Here is a 22427-nt window from a genome sequence, read left to right as displayed (position 1 = left end):
AGAGAAGTCCCGCTACAACTGTACAGAGTATTGGTGAGGCCACACCTGGAATACTGCGTATAGTTTTGGTCTCCTTTCAGGAAGGATATACTTGCATTGGAGGCTGTTCAGAGAAGGTTCACTAGGTTGATTCCTGAGATGAGGGGGTTGGTTTAGGAGGATAGGTTGGGCCTATCCTCATTGGAGTTCAGAATAATGAGAGGTGATCTTATTGAAACATATAAGATAATGAGGGGGCTCAACAAGGTGGATGCAGAGAAGATATTTCTACTCATGGGGGAAACTAAAACGAGGGACATAGTCTCTCACTTAAAATTGCTGCCCATTTAAAATTGAGACGAGGAGGAATTTCTTCTGAGGGTTAGAGAGCTGTGGAGGCTGGGTCATTGAATATATTTAAGGTGGAGATACAGATTTTTGAGCGATAAGGGAATAAAGGGTTATGGGAAGCGGGCAGGGAAGTGGAGCTGAGCTCAAGATCAGATCAGCCATGATATTAAATGGTGGAGCAGGCTTGAGGGGCCAAATGGCTTACTCCTCCTATTTCTTATGTACACTGAAATGTAATCTGAGCGATTAGCTGATGGTCCAGTAAATCATAACACATTATTTATTTATCAGTAAATCTTTTTTATTAAGCGGTGGTTCACAATTTGAAAGGAACTGAAATGATTAGCTTTTGCAACACTCAGATGTTTGTCTGACTAGCAGAAGAATGTTACTGTGTGCATTTATCAACATTTACAGCATACAAATAATTTCAGCAGTATCTATCTTACAGTATTGACGTGCTGCCAGAGTAATTGTGAGCAACAGTACCCTCCAGTGGCAAAGAGATGCAATATGTTTTATAGCAGAAGCAAAAAGCTGTTAACTGAAACATTCCACTTACAAAGATGTCTTTCTCAAGTCTTTTTTTCCCTCCTTTTTTTAGTTTTTTTTGGCTTGTATATTTCTTTAGCATTAGTGTATTATTTCTGTTCTTTAGAATCGGTATTGATTTAGACCCTGGATGGATGCTTAACTCTTGTTGGAACGACGTGTGGTTCTAAGTCACTATTACTGCATCTGGTTACCACACGATTGCTGTTCTCTTAGCCAGCAGTCATTTCAAATTGGGCCTCTGGTGATGTACCAGGTGTCTTAATCTATATCTAAAATATAATTTGGCACACTTACTTCCAGTAGAATTGCAGTATTAATTATTCTGCTAACAATATAAAAAAATATTTAGCCAACATGTGCACAGCAAGCGCCTACAAACAGCAATATGGTGACCAGATAATCTGTTCATTTTTGTTATGTTGGTCGAGGGATAAATATTGGCCAGGACTAACTCCCCTGCTCTTCTTCGAAATAGAGCCATGGGATCTTTTATGTCCACCTGAGAGCAGACGGGGCCTGGTTTAATGTCTCATCTGAAAGACGGCACCTCTGACAGTGCAGCACTCCCTCAGCACTGTACTGAAGTGGGAGCCTAGATTTTGTGTGCTCAAGTTCCTGTGCCCCGCTCCTGACATGTCCACCTCACTACCGCCCCAGAAAAAAAAGTGGAGCGCTTCCTTTCAGGGTGGTAACCCCATTTTCTCGCGAAAGGTGAGACTTGTGTGCCTGGTGAGCGTTGCCCAATTTTCCCTGTTAATGCCCAGATATTGATGCCTGAGCTGCACAGCTCTATCATTCAAAAATAGCGTTTGTGTTTTAAAGCAACCTTGAACCTGCTACACATTTCACAGTTTTTACTAAGTTAATAAATGAAGATTTTGGAATAGAATGCAACACTAAACCCGAGTGCTTTATCATAGGAATGATCAAACTGGAATAGCCACAATGAAGAATTTTAAGATCGTTCCATCTTTAAGTGCCTTTTGTGCTATGGCATATTGTGAAATTCTGTTTCTTTTACCCTGTGTAGTTTCCCCCAGGCCACCTCTGCAGTCCTTTGTTTCCATTGTTCATTAACCTGTATATGTAATAGTGTGAAACTATTTTCAGCTTTTGGTTCAAAACTTAGTATTTTTATTAAAAACTAGAGCTTACAACTTAACTTGCGGCCAATCCCAATTTCCAAGTTTGAGTTGATGAAAGGCATATTCAGACACTTTACCCTGACACGGGATTGTATGAACCATGCCAAAGATTCTGTGGAGATGTAAAAAGTAATCATGCGGCAAGATTGCACCAAAATGGTTTTGTCCAAAATGGCGTGGCGAAGTTTTATATCTGGATCACGAGCTTACAGTACTCCCACATGTATTTTTGTTACTACAGGGTACTCTCAAAGTGAAATCCTCTAAATGTCAGGAAGAAGAGAGTGCATCAGAGCAGATGTCTGTGTCCCAATTTAAATCAGCAGAAGCAGAAATCTGTGGTTTGTAAGGGAAATCCTAAATGGATTTAGCAGTTGCCACTGATGAAGCCTGTTCAGCAATGCTGATGACTGCAGTCAAAGGTGTTCGGTACAGTTTGTGGATATAACTGCATTTTTTGGTGCTAAAGTGTGTTTCTCAGTGCCACTTGCACCAAGAGTGTAGATTATTAGTTTTAATCTACTTTGTCTGCTTGCCAGCACTGGTTTAATGAGCTATTGGAATTGGCTGCTTTGTTTTGGCTATTTTACAATCATTTTTAAATAATTTTTTTTTTTTTAAAGAGAGGGCAGTTTTCTTTTTGGAGTTGGGGTTGAGGGAGGTGTGCGATTCCCCCTCAAACTAGATTTAAGATTCAGGTTGTAGCATAACCCAAACATAACTGACCAGTCCTCCTTAAATACATTGTGAACCATTTCCGCATTTAGTTTTTCCTCGGAATTCATTGTTACCTCGCACACAATGAATGAACTAATGAAAATGGATGCACACAAAATATAATTGACTTGTGTATAGTTACAGGCACATATACAGCAAAAGATTCCAGCTCAACAAGTTCAACCCCAGTCCCAGCAGACAGCCAAGCTGTTGTCGCTAACGCCGCCATCTTCACCAAAAGTCCAGCGAGCCGGCCACAGGAGAATCGTCAGTGACGTCCCGTTCAGTAGTGTGTTTGGAGTCCCTGCCAGTCATTCCTCTCAACAACTGGCAGCAGCTGCTGCTGAGGCAAACCTTTATAAATCAAAGTGAGTTCATCATAGCACCTATACAGATTAAGGTTATACTTTGTGACATTCACGTAAAAGAAAGGAAAGTTCCGAGAGATCATCGCTTTTTATTCAAAATCACCCACCCCACCACCATTTTGTAAAGTTAAATAACACGCTAGAGTCTCCATGCTGATAAAGTTGACATACTACAAATGCTGCCACTCTCCCAAGTCTATTGTTTTGCTTTTCTACAATGGAGTACTTGGAGCAAAAAGGACTCACACACCTACCAGCCTTTCCTTGGCCCTGAAGGTTAAAAACTGGAATTTTGAGGCAAAAGTATTAAGTATTGACTGTATTAATTAAAGTGAGAGATTTTGTTTCCTGAAGAATAAAACTGTTTGGATGCATTACTGATGATGAATTACATAATACAAATATAATATTTTTCTAGATTTATGTAGAAGATACTTTTAGTAATGAGAGATCGATGGGTGATACTATAGTTCTGTTGATTTTCTGGGACTTGGCCTCTGTAGCCACTTTCCAACTTTTGGTGAATGAGTTCCCCATTTTGGGACTTGGTCTCTGCTTTATTTGAGATGTACATTATAGGTAAATCTTAGTCGTGAGCTGTAAGTTACAGCATTTTCTAATGTTTTATTTCTGGACATTTCTAACCTAGGTCAGCCTCTACAAGTCCTGCAGGGTCACCCAAAGCTTTACAGCAAAATATTTACAATCCACCAGATGTGTCCATGTGGAATCCTTTTGGAGATGACAATTTTTCCAAGCTAACTGCGGAGGAATTGCTAGATAAGGAGTTTGCTGAGCTGCGAAATGGTGGGTGTTTTATGCAATTTTGAGGAAGTGCATTCTGCTCATTCTTCATAAATTGCTCCTTGTCTCACTGTTCCTTGTCCTATGTATACCACTGGGTCTAAGCATGGGACACAAATGGGGCGAATGCAAAGAGTAGACATTTGGAAGTGTGTAGCACTACCCATGGAATTGCCTGTTGCAAGCTTCATTTCTCTAACTTGCCCGCACTGGGTCAAGGCATTGGATTTTTTTTTCTTATTTTGCTGTTGTGCTGAGATTTTTAAAAGTTGCTTGAAATACTGGGCACTCCCAGTATGATGGTGCTAAAACAGTATGGATTCCTGATTTGTAAGTTTCTCAGTTTGTCCATCAGGGCTGCCTTCACTGGAAAGTGTCCCTGCATGTGCATTGTCATATCTGACTTGGAGAAGCTGAGTGTTGGAGTTGATCTCATTGTTGACCCAGCAGGCTCCAAACGGCTGAAATAAACCCCCACATGCTTCACTAAGATGTGGCTAAATCAAAGCAGCATGGCATGGAGGGGAGAGTCGCAACTTAGCAATGCTGCCAATTCACTGGCTGAAAGCCCCACCTTTTTAAAATATGAACCAAAGGTGATCCACAGTAACTAATCCCTGCCATTAAAACTATCCTGACAGATAAATCTGCAGAACTGAAGACAGTATCGACTGAAAATGTAGTTCCAGGGTTTCATCCCAGCATGACTCCGCCCCAAACAGATGTGTTTGGGGCGTCACCCTTTGCATCTGGGGCAGGTTTGTATTAGGATTTGTATAATCCATCAGCGGCTGTAGACTCCTTATAATTTTGCTATCATTATTGGTTGCAAATCAATATTTATTTGGCAAACCTCCATTAAGTACAACACTTAAAATGTTTTGAGATTTTCAGTATTTCAACAGAAGAGAATGAATTTGGTAGAAAAAAATTAAGGGAGCCCACAGTAAAAGTTTTTAAATTGATGCATATTAAGCCTCTTTGTAATTCAGTTTATATTTGTAATTGTAATCAGTGATGTGCAGCTTGCCTATGACTGGAATGCATGAAATTCTCTCCTTCTTTCTCATAATACTATTTTCTTTCTTCCTACTCTTCTCTTTTACACTTCGTAAGAAGCTAAAATATCTATGGAAGCTTCAGTTCTAGACTCTAGCTCATCAGCTGCTATTTCTGATCCTTTTATACATGTCCCACTATCTGACTTCCCAGGTAAGGATGAATAAATAATGAGGATTACCGTTTTGGTCTTGAGGATTATCCTAATGAATGAAGTGGGGGGAGAGGAAAAACAGTTTCCCCACAATTGGACCACATTTTATTTTGAACTATGTTTTAGCAATTTTTATATACAGGTGCAATGTTCCGAATTCTGAACTCTGAATACCGGAATTGTCCAAAAACTGGACATTTTGAGCATTCCAGATGGAATCATCTGGAATTATTGTACGAAAACCGGACATTTTTGAGGCGGCCAACAAGTGGGGTGGTTCAGTTTGGTAGGAGGAATAAGGAAGGCTCTTTACCGGTAAAAAGCGCAGCGCCAGGGGGCTGTGGGCGGCGAAGAGCTACCTCGAGTGGCGAGGTCCGAAATATGTCAAAACCCGAATTCCAACACTGATTCAGTTGAGGATTCCGGATTTCACAAGAAAGTATCAATTGTCTGAAATCCGGAATCCTCAACTGAATCCGGGCCGGATTTTGGGTTTTGCTGGATTTTGGACCTCGCCGTTCAAACCACGGCACGGATTCGGTCAAGGATTCTGGATTTTTGACACTTTATTTTCTTGTCTGAAATCCGGAACCCCACAAAAACCGGCATGGATTTGGTCCTGAGGATTCTGGATTTTGGACATTGTACCTGTATTTTGAAAAGTATACATCAAGAGCATCTCCACCTATGCATAATCTCAGGTGTAAGACTTAATAGATAAGGGTGTGAATATTTAACCAGTAAGATATATTGATTGTTTTCTGGAATTAGTGTTGGAGTACATAGGAGAAAAGAACTGGTTGTGGCTTCTTTCACAAAGAATAATTTAAAGTTGTTATTAAAATCAGCATAGCTTTATCCTGATGCTGCCAGACCAGATTTTTAAAGAACTTTAATGCTTTCAATACACATGCGGATACAATCAGTCTCTAGTATTGTGAAAACTTTCATTTTGGAAAGCCACAGTATCTCAGGATTTTAGTGTAACACTTCAGTAGCCTGTATATATTGGGGGGAGGGGGAGAGAGAGAAAGAGAGAGATGATTTATAAGGTTGTGGGACAATGCCAAGCTAAAGAATTTAAGAAAAACCTTTTAAAGCAGAAACTTGGAACAAAATGAAGTTAGTTGTGTCTATGTAAATCTTGGAGTGGCAGAAGTAGATGTCACATGGGTCCTAGTGTGATAAGTGAACGCAACCACAATGTAGGCTGACTTGGTCTATCATTCTGACAGTAAAATAAGCTTTTGTTTAATTTCTTTATGCTATCCAACAGTTGACCTGTTGATTTGTTTTGGAAACGGTAAGGAGAACCTTTGCCTTGTTATAAAATCTAACTAGAAACATGGATGGTCAGGGATTCACTAAACTGGAATGCATGGTTCAAAGTTACCAAAAGCTTTTAGTAATCCATGCCCCACAGGATGTATGAAATAGGTACAGCATTCTTGTATCTAAGGTGTTCATATCCTTTAGTATAATTGTGTGTAAAGTAATTGATTGACGATGATTTGTAGTTAGAATTGCAAAGTGACAGGAAAATTTCAATATTATGATACCCAAAATCTTCTAATTTTTTCAAAGTTCTGTTGGGGTTTTTTAAAAAGAAAATACTTGCCAATTTTTTCTTCTTTCCCATGCATAAAGACATGAGCACCTTGCTGGAGCATAATCCTGTGTGACATTCGTCCAAGTAACCAATATCCATATATGAGCCTTGACAGTCCATGTTGGTAGGCTATTTGACTGAGGCGTCTCTCAGCTGAGCCCAATCCTGTCCCATCTATGTACATTTCCAGTCGAACGCATTCCCCCCCGATCAGGAACAGGAACCAAATTTTCCCTCCACCTAGCCCAAGGTCTCCGCGACCAATTGTAGCACCCCTACCATTAACAGATCAGTTAATGCCAGCACAGACTGGAGATGGAACCCAGAGGCCTTCCGTCTGTGTGGGTGAGTTGCTGACTGAATAAACTTGCTGAGCTATCCGGGCAGCCTCATTTACCTTTCTACAGAAGTGGGGCCCATATGACATGCCTTAAAACTAGATCTTATTTTGTATGACTAGATATTGAATGTGCAACAGTTTCTTCTGTCATAAATGAATGGGAATTGCCATTGTTTGCCTTCTTGAAATTATGTTTGAAAAATGAATTAACATAGTGGCTACCAATGGATTACACTTGTTTTTTGTGGGAATTTTTGTTTATGCTAAATTTCAAAAATACTTTGTTTACACATACTTGAGGCAGAAATTTCATAAACATAAAAATAAAATGTAATAATTACACAAGTTTTGGGTCACCGCCCCACATAGGTTCAGATAATGAGATATGATTCTAATTTTCTGAACTGAATTAATTTTTTTGTCGATTTCTGCAAAACACTAACTGTTTAAACTCTTGTGCTGCATGTTTGACAGAGTACTTTTTGCTATGTTTTTGCTAACTTTTCTGTCTCACAACCTCTTCTGAGTCGTCTTGTTCTTTCCTCTGCTATTCCTGTTGCACCTTCTCAGACACCTGTACTGGGGATGACTCTGTCTCAAATCCCAGAATCCTTTCTGCTGCTTCAGCTGACCGTGCTGATCCTTTTGCCCCTGCTGTATCTTCTAATCAGACTGGTAAGAGGAGGAGGCAGACAATTTGATTTTATAAATGGTGCATATGATTAACACAGGACACACATCAATTTCCAGGTAATATGGAAAAGTGTACAAAAAATAAAATTCAAATTATTCAATTGGCTGTAATTGGCAAGAAACTGAGAAAATGTGTTTTGCATATTGTGATGATTCTACACTGGTGTGAGGTACAACCACCACAGAAGATACGACTTTCCATGTTATTGAAATGATGTCTGGGATTGACTGGTATTGCATCTCGTTACAGGCCTTATTGTATTATGAATAATTTTACCATGACACTGGTGTAAATCCATTGTAGTTATGCCATTATCTCCCATTCCTACTGCTTTCAGTCCAGTTTGTGCCATTCCTTTTCTTTCCTCGTGATCCCATCTCAATGTCCCTGGTCAGCTTCTTTTAAGTTCTTTTTGCCTTTTTCAGCACTTCTGACCACTGTCCTTATTATCTGTCAACAGCTAATGATTCCAACTCTGGTGGTGTGAGTGCAATTAGGAATAATATAAAAGAGTTCACAAAATCCAGCTGTATGTGTTGCATAAAAAAATAACCTAGTAAAGTGATATTTTTTACTTTTCTAGGTGGTCACTCAAAGAACCGCAGTGGGAGTTCAGAGAACAGACTTCCTGGTCTAGCTAGGTCTTTTCTGCTTGTGGATCAGCTTATAGACCTTTAATGACCCTCCCATTAACCTATCTGCATATTAATTACCTGCACCCTCCAGTAGAAATCCCTTTCCAAAGAAAGCATGGTAAAATCAGTAGTATACCTCAGTTGAATGCCACGCCTACCAAGACATGATTGTAACAAGATGCAAAGGAGATGCTACTAAAAATAAACGACTATTCATCAAGGCTTTCCTTCACCTTGTATCTGCCTGTGTGCCGTTAATATGCATATACAAGAAAAACTGCTTGGACATCCCTCCACATTTTTAAAACTTGCTGAAATCCTCTTCCTGCCTTTCCATCTTGTGTTGAAATGTTTCCGTGCAGGACCTTGGCTCGATATACCTCAGCATTTTTGAACAATGTATGGTAAAACTGTGCATAGCTACAATACCCCTTTAGTTGCGCAAAGTGATTTGCTAATTTGAAAATGCAGTACCTATACCCTGTGTAGTTTTTTTTTTGGTTTAATTTTGTAGCTTGAGAACAATTTAAGCTAACACTGCCTGGATTCTACTACCTGAAGTTGTAGTGGCATTGAGGTCTGATGTGTTAACTCGCATGACACTTAACTACATACTGATGAGAAAACATGCAGCTCATTTCACATTGCACTGCTTTAATTGCTTTGCCTTAGTTTGCAATGAGTTAAGTATATTCTTCGGTTGTTTGGGCATTTTTGCTTTTAACCTTTTTTCTGTAAAGATAGTTCAACCTGTTTTATTGTTTCTGCTAAGAAACAAATTGTTTTTTAGCTTCATCGTATAAACTGAATGTGGATAGCAGAACATCAACTATTTAGCTATTTAATTTTACTTCTTCCCTCCATTTGTTACTTTGTTTTGAATTTTAACTTGAGTATCCTGTTTTTAACTTGATGTGCAGACACACAAGTGAAGTGCCATCCAGTCATATAGGGCTAAGCAGCAATGAGTGCGATACCTCAGTGCTGTGCACCAGTAATCTTCTGTAACATGATTTAGAAATTGCTTTTTATTTGCAATAATCATTTATTTTCTCCTAAAGACATTAAAGCAACTTTGGTGGTCGGTTGAAGTTCTAAAAATGTATGTGTTGTATGCACACTATTGTCTAATTCTGTGTCTCCTGCATTTTTATCTTAGTCACATAAATGAGGACTTTGGGCTTTTAGTTCAGGCTTAATTAAGTCCCCAAAATTTATTGCATAAGTCTTGGGTGGAAAAGAAAAATAAATCCTATCCATTTAATTGAGTATAGGATTTGGCACTTGATTTAGTCTGGTAGATTTAGAAGCGGTCACATTTTTCACATGTTTTTTATTTAAAATTTAGCCAAGATTAACTTTTTGTAGGACTGTTAATCAATGTAGCTATAACAAATACCAAAATAGAAACTTAGTTGGTTAAATGATGGCTGTTGTGTATCTAAACTGGGTGGTGAGCTTTTAAAGAGTTCTCGGATAACTTTACTAGATTTAAAATATATATATATAAATGAAGCAACAGTAAAGTTACAAACTCTAAGCTAGCTGTAAATATTTCAAACAGGGAGAAGATAATGATGGAATGGTCACCTTCCTGATGTCTCTTAATGCCTAATGTGAGGACTGTTACTAGGCGTCTCAATGTGCAATGTTAACTATTTAATAATGCTTAGTTTTGACAGGGTTTTTAGAATATAAAGCTTTGCACTATATTTTTCATTGTGTTTAAATCTCAGGATATATCCTGCTTCCCTGTTTATCAAGTAGCCATTACTGGCGTGTGTGAGCCTAAACTATGTTGCATTGTTTCTGCACTGGTTATTTTGAATGTCCTACCACTAGGCTAGTGTTGAACGACTGCAACAAATGGATGACTAAAATGTGATTATTTAAAACATATATACTGTAAATAAATTTGAAAACATTTTCATATTTACACTAAATACTGCTGTTCTTGTTGATTGATTTTGTACATCGACATCATGCTATTAGTGCACTGTCCAAAATAGCTTTGTTACAGATAGTTTTGTGCTTTGTGCAAGAACACATGCATGGAAGGTATGGCTGTTTCTAAAGTGTTTGTTAGAATATAGAATTATGATATTCCAAATGAAAAATGTCTTACAGGGAGTATACTTTTAGCTTTTAAAAAAAAAAAATGTATTTGGATAAGGGTGTCGCTGGCGAGGCCAGCATTTATTGCCCATCCCTAGTTGCCCTTGAGAAGGTGGTGGTGAGCCACGTGGTGAAGGTGCTCCCACAGTGCTGTTAGGGAGGGAGTTCCAGGACTTTGTTTCTTCATCGTCGCTGGGTCAATGATATATTTCCAAGTCGGGGTGGTGTGTGACTTGGGGGAGGCAACTTGGAGGTGATGGTGTTCCCATGAATCAGCTACCCCTGTCCTTCCAGGTGGTGGAGATCATGGGTTTGAGCGGTGCTGTTGAAGAAGTTACAAGATTTTTGTAAAAATTACACATTGAGGCAGTAACATTTTATATAATATCATATTAAAAAATATAATGTTTAGTGCCAAATTAAAAATTAGATGCAAATGTTATTTCTGGAAACCACATAGTCAATTAAAGGGTTGTCACCAGTGATAACTTAGATGACATCGTGTATATAAAATGCATGTATAGCTTGCTAATGACTATCTCCCCAAAGAACTGCTATTACAGAGCATCACTGGTGAGAATTCCTTTCATTTACGTCAGATAATGTTGGCTCGTAAAAGTAAATCTAAAGGATTGCCATAATTTCAGATTTTCCAAAATGAACTCATTTCCTTATATCTGTCATGGGGCATTCTTATGTTGCATTCATTTGTTATTTTGTGCTATTAGTCACATGGTTTGATTTCAAACACGGAAAAAGTCCTTGTATTGCAATTCTGCTGATCAGGTTCTTGGTTAGTTTTCGAAGCATACTCAGTATTTTTGTCAAACTAATTTGATTTATACTACATTCTGAAATTTGTTCCAATCTTTCCAATGAAGATTTAATTGGAAGAAAAAAGTGATTGGTAGATGAGGTCGACATTGCCCAAAGCTGATGCCCTCCGTGGTTAAGCACAAGAACAATGGCAAGTTGTCCCACAGCTAACACTTCACTTCCATGAGAGAAAAAAATTAGTCAAGAAACCTTGACGCACACAAAAATTCAAACGGTACAAATTAGAATCCTTTAGTTTCATCCAGTGCCATTGGTGTAACTACTATATTTCAAAGGAGTCTTATTTTGGGTCTCAATGTCAGCTTGGCTAAGTTGATGGGCTCTGAGCCAGAAGGCTGTGGATTTAAACCCCACTCCAGGACTTGAGCACATAATTTGGAATGTGGTACTGAGTGCTTTGTCAGTGGTGCTATCCTTCAGATGCAATGTTAAAACCTAGGCCTTATCTACTTGTTCCCATGGAATTGGCAGATTCCAAGTCACTATTCAAAGAACAGCAGTGAGTTCTGGTAGCCTGGTCAACATTTTTCCTTCAACTAGTGCCACCAACAGTAGATTGATCATTCATCTCATTGCTGTTTGAGGGATCTATCCATGAGCAAAATTGCTGTTGTTATTTTGCCTGTAGCTGCTGCAATTCAATGTAATTCATTGCACAAAAGCCTTGAAGGTTTGAGAAAAGACACTGCATTATTTAATGTATTTTTCTATACTATTGCTTGTTTCAATCAATCTATTTCCACAGGGACTATTTTTCTGTTAATCCTACTACAGCACCACTATTTGGGTTTGATAACCTCCCCAAAACCAAGGAAACTAAATAAATGGAGTGGAATGTAGAGTCCATTTGGAGAGTAAGCTTCAGGTGTTCTGAATTAACTTGTACTGTCAAATCGACCAGATAAGCAACTTATTGAAGACTCTGCAAGCATCAGCTCACAACATAGTTCTGACTGTTGAAGATACTGTACAACCGGTGATGCTGCTGTAGTTACAGGGTACTCTGTAATGCAAAGTGTGAACATGGGATTTGGAACCTAATTTTGGGATGAAACATTGTGGTCTGCAGCCTAAACATTAAGGCTCAAGTTAGAGATGAGTTGTCTCCCTGCAAAGGCATCTTTATCCGGTTTAGTTACTCATTTTCTGTTCCCAGAGAATCTTGAAATAGCCAATAATTGTACGGTCTGGAGCTCCTAATTACTCCTTTACTCCCCTCCCGCCAACCCCTCGTCCTGAAAAAAAATACTTGTAAACTTAAAATATAGTGTACATATTGACTGAATACCAGTTAAGAAGTCATTCTACAATAGTATTTTTTTCCAAAACTCCAGATGCATGTTATATTTATTGTAATTGAATTACTTCTCCCCCAAACCACATCCAGCCAATGTATCACAATTGGTAGATATTAACAGGATTATGTAATTTTAATCACATGACCAGGAATATGTTCTTTGAAGTCTCCAAAAAGCTGGGATGGGGAAAAGTGAATTGAGCCAAATTATGGTCCCAAACTCCTTGTGATGCAGGTTCAAATTTGTATGTAACGTATATGCCTATGCTCAATGTTTTGGTTCAGATTGTAAAAATGGTTGAGGAATTGTGAGTAGGCACCTTACTTCTTACCGGTAAATGGTGGACTTTGTATATAGCCGTCTGAAGTGAACCAATCTATACGTCATTGTATGACCAGGATATGCTAACTAGTAATGTTGATGGGAGAAACCTCTTGCTTTAATTGTTGTGCATCTGATTCTCATTTTAAACTTTCCAGCCAGATATTTTTTCGACAAACATATTTTTAGCCCAAATGGGTAAGAAAGCATGAAACATTTGGTTCAATCATGTTTATTCCTTCAGCAGGCAACCTACACAATCAGTCCAGTGGAGAGCAATACCCAACTCATTTAATCGACTGAAAAGTTTTCTCTTTACTTCACCCTCCAGCAGTTAAATAAATTGCTTTGTAACCTTGAATCCTGAGCAGTAATCTTTGCAGCTTTGCTTGACATATTTTCACTATCTTAGTTCAGGCACCAGGGCATTCAATTTCTAATCAAGTTGTGTAAGAGTTGCACAGATTGAAAATGATGCAGTAATTAAGGTCATCTCTCACGTACCAGTTTATACTATGGTGAGGAAGTGTGTGTGTGTGTTCCGGGGTTCTTGTGCAACAGCTTTTCACTGAATACAATCAAATCTGGGCACTTGCACAACTTAACACAGTGACTTGACTGAATTGGCGGGGAGGGGAGGGAGGAGGGAAAGGGAGTTGCGGGTGCACAATGAAGAGGACGGCGAGTTGGACTTGAGTCAGATTCCTGAGCCCTGGAGTTGAGAGAAGACGTTTCACTTCTACTGGGACTCTGCCTACTGTTACTAGTTTTAAATTGGGGTTCACCTTTCAGAAGGCTCAACAGCTTGCGGTCCTGGGCATAGCTCATTCTGTATTATGTAATGAAACTTTACAGTCTCTATTTCTACCTGAATGAAAGTCTAACTTCCTCCTACCAAGTAAAATCCCCAGAAATTATACCAATACTACCATGGGGAGACATTTGCAGTTGTCATCTATACTCTAAATTATAGCATTACATATGATACAGATGCCCCAAATATCAAAGTTTGATTGTCTTGAATTATTATCAGTGCTGTTGGAGTCCATTCCACTAATTTTTACTCGTGGCCTTTGACTTACCGGAGTTTTCATTACCTTAACCACTGGACAGTCACTATAGTCCTGGAGTTCTAATCAACAGAGCCTTCATTCTTTCCCCTTTTCAATGATTTTGCTGAAGCAACTCCATTTCACCAATCTTTGGCTGCTAGCCCAAATTACTGAGTGGGAGATGGTCAGAGCTGTAGGATAACTTGAAGGTGGTCATCATGCTGCTGTCTTCCATAATAAGGTTGAGCTCTTTTCCTATAGAGCATAGACCCAATTAGTGCTTGCAAAAGCTAATTTTGATCTTGTTTTAGCATTAAGGCTGTGTGATGGAGTCCCGGCCAAGTACATGAAGGATTCTAATCTCTACCACTGGGTAGAGGAGGGAATCTGGCCAGTGGTATTTAGAATAACCACTTAATGGAACTTACTTTTCCTTTTTTTTTAAACCATCCACGCAAACAGTTTTGTAGTAAACCAATAGCTCACGTGGGACCTTTTAAGCCTGGGTTTTGGTTTAAAATAGCAGAATCTACGTCTTTGTCCACCAGACAACTTGCGGTTTTGAACCAGCCCCCAAGATGTTCATCACGTGCAGTTTAATGAACGATAGTTTGATTTCAACGCCTATCTTTATTTCCATTTCTGCCTCAATGCAACGATGGGCATTTCACAAGCCTGGAGTGAAAGCTTCGCTTGCAGATGCTGTTAAAATCTGTATTTCCAGCAGACGGTTTCAGGCAGGCTGAACTTGCCTTTATTGATGTGAACACATTTTCAGAGCATTTTGTGAATCATGGAACATTTTAGATTTATTTAAGATTTTAAAAGTAGACTAATCATTGCGGGAATAAAAAAAACAGTTGCATGATGACACCACAGCTCTAGTTTTATTGGTGAGTAAAAGAAGCAAGCCCCCATTGGTTATAGGTTCACTGCAATGTAGGTTGTACAAGAATCCCATCAAAAAATGTTTTTTTCGCACAAAAAAATTAATTCATCAAATGCCCCTCCCAATTTTCGATTCTATGGTTTTATTTCAGGCTGTGGAACTGTTGTATCAGTGAAGCTTATAAAGCAAAACACACTGTCTGTTGTGGGATGCCCGTCAGAGGATGGAATTGAACTGACTTGTGGAGAAATGATGCATTTTATAGGACGTTGCTTATCAGCACCAATAACTGAGGAACATTCAAGTGATCTCACCCCATCTACAGGGACTTTCCATAGCAGCAGCGACGAGGAGGAGAGTAAAAGTGATGAGACGACAATCAAACTGGAAGACGGCAAAAGTTCTATGCCTGCTCTTGCTGATTTAAAACCGGATTCTGATCTAGAACTGAAGACTTATGATCTGAACTTACATGTCCAATCTGAGGATGAAGGAGACTATCCCGCCCAAGATACTTCTATAGAAGGTGATCATAAGCTATATAAAATGGTGTTATCCACTTCTACTTCCAGCATCCAAGACACTGAAGACTTGCAAGGTTCCATAGTGGGTTATTTGGAAACTAATACTCTACCTTTTACATCTGATGATTTATGTGCAGAAACACACAATGTGGCTGATGGCGAGGAAGCAGATGTATTTAAAAAAGCACCATTTACACCCAAGATGAATTTTGAAATTGGTGAAGATGAATCTCAGATTTTCACAAATGCACCATTTGGAAGCAAAACACTGTCGGCTGCCCTTGGTGCATGCTTGCAATCTGTTGGTTCAGTGCAAACCGATGTCTTTGGTCAGGTTCCTTTTGAAAAAGTTCCTGTTGAAAGTGGAAGGTCCTCTGTAGAAACATGCCACTTCAAATTAATGAGTGGAAGTACAAATGACCCAGAGGAACATGTGCATTCACCTGGGGAAGAAATGACGTGTGAGATCAGCAATGTGGGACAAGAAGTTGAACTAAATGGGGAACAGCAAGAACTATTGCTGGGTGAAAAATCAGAAGCTACTAATTCTTTAAAGTATCAGAGAACTGAAGTGTCTTCAACAGTTTCTTCTGTATTAAATCCTTTTAGTCAAAATTGCTATTTCGAACACTTAGACTGTAGTAATAAAGCAAGCACAAGCTGCCAAAACCAGGCTTTGAGAAGTTTGGGACTGCTACAATCTGATGAAATGGCTGATGAGGAGCAACCTATATGTCCAAATTCACCCCAGCATATAGACAATGATGACCCATTTTCTGCTGCACCTTTCCCTGGAAAGGGATATGTAAATATTCAAACAAGTGGTTCAAAGTAGAGTGAATAGGATGATGCCCACCACTGACTTTTGCAATTTGACTTTGTGAACATGGGAAGAAGAAACCATGGAAAATCTGTGCCTATAACTAATTCAGTAAACTTCGTGAAGATCAAGAGTCAAAACTTGACTATCTCTGCAGGCAGGCTCGGTTATATATTTCCTAACGATTAAATTACAATAAATCTTTGGAATGAAGATGGAGAAATGCCAGTATTATAGCTGGACATGGGTGGATTGCATTTTACATTACAGCCCCATTAATTCATATATTGATGGAAAGGTTGCTGTAGAATTATAGAATTTTACAACACAGGCTATTCAACCTATTCCAATGCTGCCAGCTTTCTGGAAAAGATTAGTCTCATCCCTCTGCCCTTTCTCCCATATACTTAATTAAATGAGTGTATTTACCCACTTCCCTTTTAAAAGTTATTCTGGATCCCACTTCAAGCTCTGTTGCAGGCAGCACAAAAAAAACTCCTAATCTCTCCCTTCATTCTTTTAATGCTGATCATCAAATGATGCTCTGGAGATAGTTTTCACTTTTAAAACTCATAATTCAAAATGATATCCGATCTCTATCCTTCACTACTGTGGGAAAAGCCCCAGATTCTCATGTCTCCTCATACTCGTATGGCTTTATCATCAATTTCCTCAGTACTCTTGCCATGGTCTTGCATGTTTCATAATATCGAGCACCCACACCTGGGTTCTAAATTTGAATAAATTTACTGTTGCTTTTGTACATTCTGTCCCTATTTATAAAGCATATGATCCCATGTTTCTTTCACAGCTTTATCAACTTCCCCATCCACTTACTAAAAAAAAATGTGTATCTGAGCCCCAAACCTCTGTTTTTTGTTTAAGATTTCACTATTGCACATTGTTTCTCCTTATTCTTCTTCAAAAAATGTATTGTCTCCCATTTATCTGCTTGAAATGCCATGCATCATCCATCTACCCATGTATCTTGTCCTTTTTAAAGCATTCTCCCTGGTTCCAATTGGAAACTTCCATTAACCACTATTTTCTGTTACACCAACTGTCTTTCCTTGCTTCCACATTCTCTTTAATACCACCTGCCTTCATTTTATCAACAAGCCCTCCCTTATGTGACACTTTATCAAATACCTTTTGAAAATCTTTATATGCAACCCCTCTTGCATTTACTTTAGCAATATGCTCTTAATGTCTTCAAACAACTCATTCATCTCGCATTGCATTTTTAATAAATCTTTGCTGTCGGTCCTTAATTAATTCAGTCATTCCAAGTATGTATTAACTTAATCTGATTATTATGGTCTTTGTGTTACCTGTTGTCCCCTTCCATCTTTCCTGCAACTTCATTTGAATGTCTCCAAGCAAGTTTCCACCCCCACTAAACACCAAAATGGACCTAGCCAGAGTCTCAAATGTCTTTCTCCCTGTGATTATGGAGCATTATCCCTCCTCAGTCTCTCTCTAGCCTTTGATACTGTCGATCACACCATCCTTCTCCACAGCGCCTCTGTTGTCTATCTCAGTGGGACTGCTCTCACTTGGTTCCACCCATACCTATCTGGTCTCCTGCAATGGCTTTTCTTCCCATCTTTTATTGTTGCCTCCAGAGGCTCTTAGCATCTCCTTGGGCTTCTCATCTACATATTGCACCCCTTGGCTACATCACCTGTAGCCAAGGGATCAGCTTCCATGCAAACATTGACGGCACCCAGTACTGTCGCTCCTGACCCCCTCCATTGTGTGTCTGTTGTAAGACGACTAGTCTAATGTCTTGAAAGCTGCAATTTCCTCTAGCTAAACATGAGTAAGACCACAGCCCCTGCCACAAACACCATACCCTTGCCACCATTTCCATTCCCTACTGCCTCGGCATCCTATTTGACCCTGAGCTGAGTATCCTCCATCACAAAAAATGCCTACCTCTATCTCTAATATTGCCTGCCTCTGCCACTACCTCAGCCCATGTGCTGAAACCTTCATCCATGTCTTTGTTACCTCCAGACTCAACTTTTCCAATGCTCTGTTGACCGGCCTCCCATCCTCCACCCTTTATAAACTTCAGCTAATCTGTATTCTGTTGCGCATATCCTTTGCTGCTCACCCATCGCCCCTGGCCTTGCTGACCTATGTTAGCTCCCAGTCTCCCAGTGCTTCAACCTCAAATTTAAATCCCTCGGTCACCTCAGCCCTGCCGATCTCTGTAACCTCCTACAGTTGTAAATGCCCCTCAAACTTCATTCTTCTGATTCTGGACTTTGCTCCCTGAACCCTTTACTGTCCTTGCCTCATTAAAGCCCACCACTTGACCAAGCTTCTGATCACCCATCCTAATATCTCCATTTTTCAGTGACCATTTTTTGATACATGTCTGTGCAGCACCGTGGAACATTTTTCTATGTTGGTGCAATATAAACAAGTTATCCCTTTCTCCCATCTTTGACAGGGGTGTTACATTGGCAATGCTCCACTCCTGTGACACATAATTCCAAGGATGTTTGAAGATTTTGACTGGAGCCTCTACTAGTTATAGAATCATAGAATGGTCACAGCACGGAAGAGAGCTATTCAGCCCATCGAGCCCATGCCGACTCAAAGTCTCACACACCTGCCCTTTCCCCGTAGCTGTGCAATTTTTATTCCTTTAGATACTTATCCAACTCCCTTTTGAAAGATAAGTGCATTCCAGAACCCAACCACTTGCTGTGTAAAGTTTTTTCTTGCATTGCCTTTGGTTCTTTTGCCAATCACCTTTAAATCTGTATCCTCTGGTTCTCGAACCTTCTGCCAATGGGAACAGTTTCTCTCATGATTTTGAACACCTCGATCAAATCTCCTCTGCTCCAAGAACAAGCCCAGCTTCTCCAGTTCCTGACTTCCTTTTGCGTTATAGGATGCATGATCAGGGCATAATGCCCTTTCCACTGGGTTTCATAAACTTCCAGTACTAATTTTGTTATCCTATCGAACAGTTTCACTACCTATTCTTCTACCCTATCATTTCCACTATCACTCTTTTAGATATGTTTCTTTTTTCATCTCTAATTGACCTTTCTTTTAATTTTTTAAAACTGTTTAAAAATACGTTACTATTTCCCTTTATGTTCATGACTGTCTTTCTCCATTTCCCCCTTTCAGTCTACCTAGATATTTTTTTGCTTTCCCTCGGCATTTTCTGTACTCTTGATTTTCTCGTTTTATTAACCTTTGATTTCTTGTGCTTCTGAATCTCATTTTAGTTTTAATTTCTCTACTGATCCAAGGAACTCTTAACTTTTGTTGCACCCTCTTCACTTGTGGGAATGCATTTAGATTGTACCTTGTCCTGTCAAATCATGTCTTGTTTTAAAGTTTCCCATTGTTTGTTTTCCCTACCAATTTGTCACGGCTATTTCCCTTTCCATCTGACTTTGTCAAGTACTTTTACATTCAATAACCAACCAATATTAACTTATGCCCATGTCCCCATTTATTGCAATCTTTCTTGGTGACAATACATAATTCAACCCAATTGTGTAATGCCATAAAACTAAAGTATCAGTCCTATATTCATCTTTTGGGCATGTCCCCTTTCTCTACACCTAATGCCCCACCCCAATCTTAATTTACTGGTCCTGAAAATAAATATTCTGGAGTAAAGTCTGTTGTCAGTTATGGCAAGGAATGAAGGTAGAAATACTAGGTCTATATCACAAAACAATTGCTACCTTCTGAGTACTAACAGGTGTAGGGATTGGGCAGATACTTTTAATGTTACCCTGATTTATGTTATTTGAATAAATATCAAATTACAAATGCAAGACTGTCATTTATTCAAGTTTGTACCAAAGTTTGAGTTTCTATAGTCTCACTTTAGCTGTACTATATTAAAGGCCTCACTTGTACTGATCAATAATGAAATGCTAATGTATTCATTACTATTGTATTCAACAATGCAGTACTGTGGAGTTTTGAATTCAGTTTGTGTTTTATAGGAGACCAAGTCAACATTTGTGTTTGTCACAGAGCAAATTAAGAATTCAAACCTTATTTCCTGCAGAACCACTTCCTGAACTAGTAGAAAGAATGCTAATAGAAGATTGCGATACTTATGCCTTAGTGAGCTATGGTGAAGGCTGCAATGAGCGAGTCAAGTTTTGTGTATCTTGCATTGTAACCCAAGTGTGCTGACTTATACCTATAGCCACACGGAGTGGAGACAAATATTTCAATGCAATATAGAGTAATGTCAATATGAGCGAAAGTAAATCAATGTTGAGTGTGGTGATGATGGATGATCGATGTAGCCATCCCTGTTACACAACTTGATTTTTTTTTTGTTGCCTATGTTGAATTAAAATGTAAAATTCCATTATACTTGTGTACTGAGAATATTCTCAATTTGTTTTCCAAAACAAAAAGCAACAGCCAGTATATTATCAATTCTAGATTTTCTACATTATAATGGAAGGTTGTAGAAGACACCAGGAAACAAATTACATCAAAAGTCTTTATTGAAGATGCAACATTCAGGTTTATAAACATTTTCAAAACAATACTCAATATCAAAAGACAAAAATGGTTTAAATAGCAGAAACAATGTCGCCTTATGTTATAAGCAAATACTGATTGGAGCAGCTCTACCCCCAAGCCAACATGGTTGGAGGGAATGAGCTGAATTCTTAGATAATCGACCAACTGCAATAGTTGGACAAATTTGGCACTAGGAGCATTGCAACAAAACACCGACCCAAGTGAAAAATAATGGAGTACAAATCTACGCTACCATCAATACTAAGAAAAAAAACATTTTGTAAAGGAACTGCAAGAGCTATAGGCGAACTAGGGGGAAATGTGCCATGTAACTGGGATAGCACAGAGCTGAGGTGAGATGCTATTTGGAAGACTGTGTACCGTCAATTTACCAACCGTCTGATGATCAGGTCAGAGGGAAGACAAATAGCAGAAGTTTGTCATTCAGCCACTGCATACTGTAATCATTCAAATCAAAATGATTGCATCTTCATGACTTGCAGAGACAAACTGCTGAACTTGAGTTTCATGATCAATATAACAGAACTGAAGTTATCTAACTCCACAATTTTTACTGCAGGAATCCTCAAATCAATTGAGTACCTGTAACATTCTAGCATTGTTTGTGAATTCATTGATCATCCTTGTGCTGTGAATACTTCAATCAATAGATTTTTAAAATTGAGAAATGGTTTATCTTGCATGGAGTATACTAGATTTACTCCACACCACTTTTACACTAAGCTGGCAATCAAGGGAATGTAGATAAATCAAACTATATCTAGTTTGAATATAGGAAAATGGCACTTCCAGTTATAGTGCTTAAACTGACACACAGCCTAATTAATGAGGCATTCTTTGGGATCTCAGCCTACTGTGGTACTGGATCTTTAAGAAAATTCAGGCTTAGCACAAGACCAATGCACTAGTTGAGTTATCAAATAGTGTACAAGTCACATTCCTATTTTATATTAGCCTCTCCAATAAAAGCCATTTAATTTGCACCCTTACGATTCAAGAGATTAAAACATGCACCCAATAGCCATTTATGCCCCAAGTTGTACAGTAATCATATTGCAACTTTGAAGCTCCTTGTTCGTTTGCTCTTCATGGAAATGGGAACACACAAAACATCTTGCACACTTAACGTTTCCTGAAATTAAATAGTTTCTAATACTTACCAATGCAAATGGGCCAGGACAATATTTCAGAAAAAACAACATTACACCAACGGTGTCAGGGATACAATACCCAAAGTTTAATGTGAAATTTCCCCATTTAAAAAAATAAAAAGTTGAGTAACTTTCCCCTCCTCTTTTCCCTTCTCCCACCTAAAATTTAAGTCCCACATAATTAAAAAAAAATGAAGTGATTTTACAAGGTCAAATTATGAAGTGGTCTCCTGTATTAAAACGATTAGTGCACACATCGTTCCCAATTAATTGGTCACTTCACAACATAAACCAGATTTAGTGGTGATTGAATAAGTATTAAATATCAGGAAAAATATTACTGTTTAGGAGGGGCACAGGTTAGGTCTTGTAAACATTTATAATGTGTTACTTTGCATGCATTACAATTGCTTTTCTGTCCTCTAGTTATATTAAATTTGCAGCATACATGTTACAGTACAT

The 22427-nt window shown here is 38.8% G+C and overlaps 1 protein-coding gene across 5 annotated transcripts in view; it reads left to right on the top strand.

Annotated features, from left to right (window-relative positions):
• LOC139234906 (AP2-associated protein kinase 1-like) overlaps positions 1–10353 on the top strand; it is a 98783-nt gene extending 88430 nt beyond the window's left edge. The window contains exons 13-18 of one of the 5 annotated variants that reach the window (XM_070865772.1): positions 2886–3115; positions 3765–3922; positions 4561–4677; positions 5036–5131; positions 6409–6435; positions 8359–10353. In XM_070865772.1, coding sequence (XP_070721873.1) covers positions 2886–3115; positions 3765–3922; positions 4561–4677; positions 5036–5131; positions 6409–6435; positions 8359–8453 — 723 coding nt within the window. In that variant the 3' untranslated portion in view covers positions 8454–10353. Of the gene's footprint in view, positions 1–2885; positions 3116–3764; positions 3923–4560; positions 4678–5035; positions 5132–6408; positions 6436–8200; positions 8332–8358 lie in introns of those variants that run through there. The other 4 variants (XM_070865774.1, XM_070865773.1, XM_070865775.1 and 1 more) reach the window with 4 other exon arrangements.
• Positions 10354–22427: the final 12074 nt, after the last annotated feature.

Source organism: Pristiophorus japonicus, chromosome 22 (genome assembly GCF_044704955.1).
Source record: "Pristiophorus japonicus isolate sPriJap1 chromosome 22, sPriJap1.hap1, whole genome shotgun sequence".
NCBI lineage: Eukaryota > Metazoa > Chordata > Chondrichthyes > Pristiophoridae > Pristiophorus > Pristiophorus japonicus.
The sequence above is the reverse complement of the archived record's forward strand: the minus strand, read 5'-3'. Positions and strand labels throughout refer to the sequence as shown.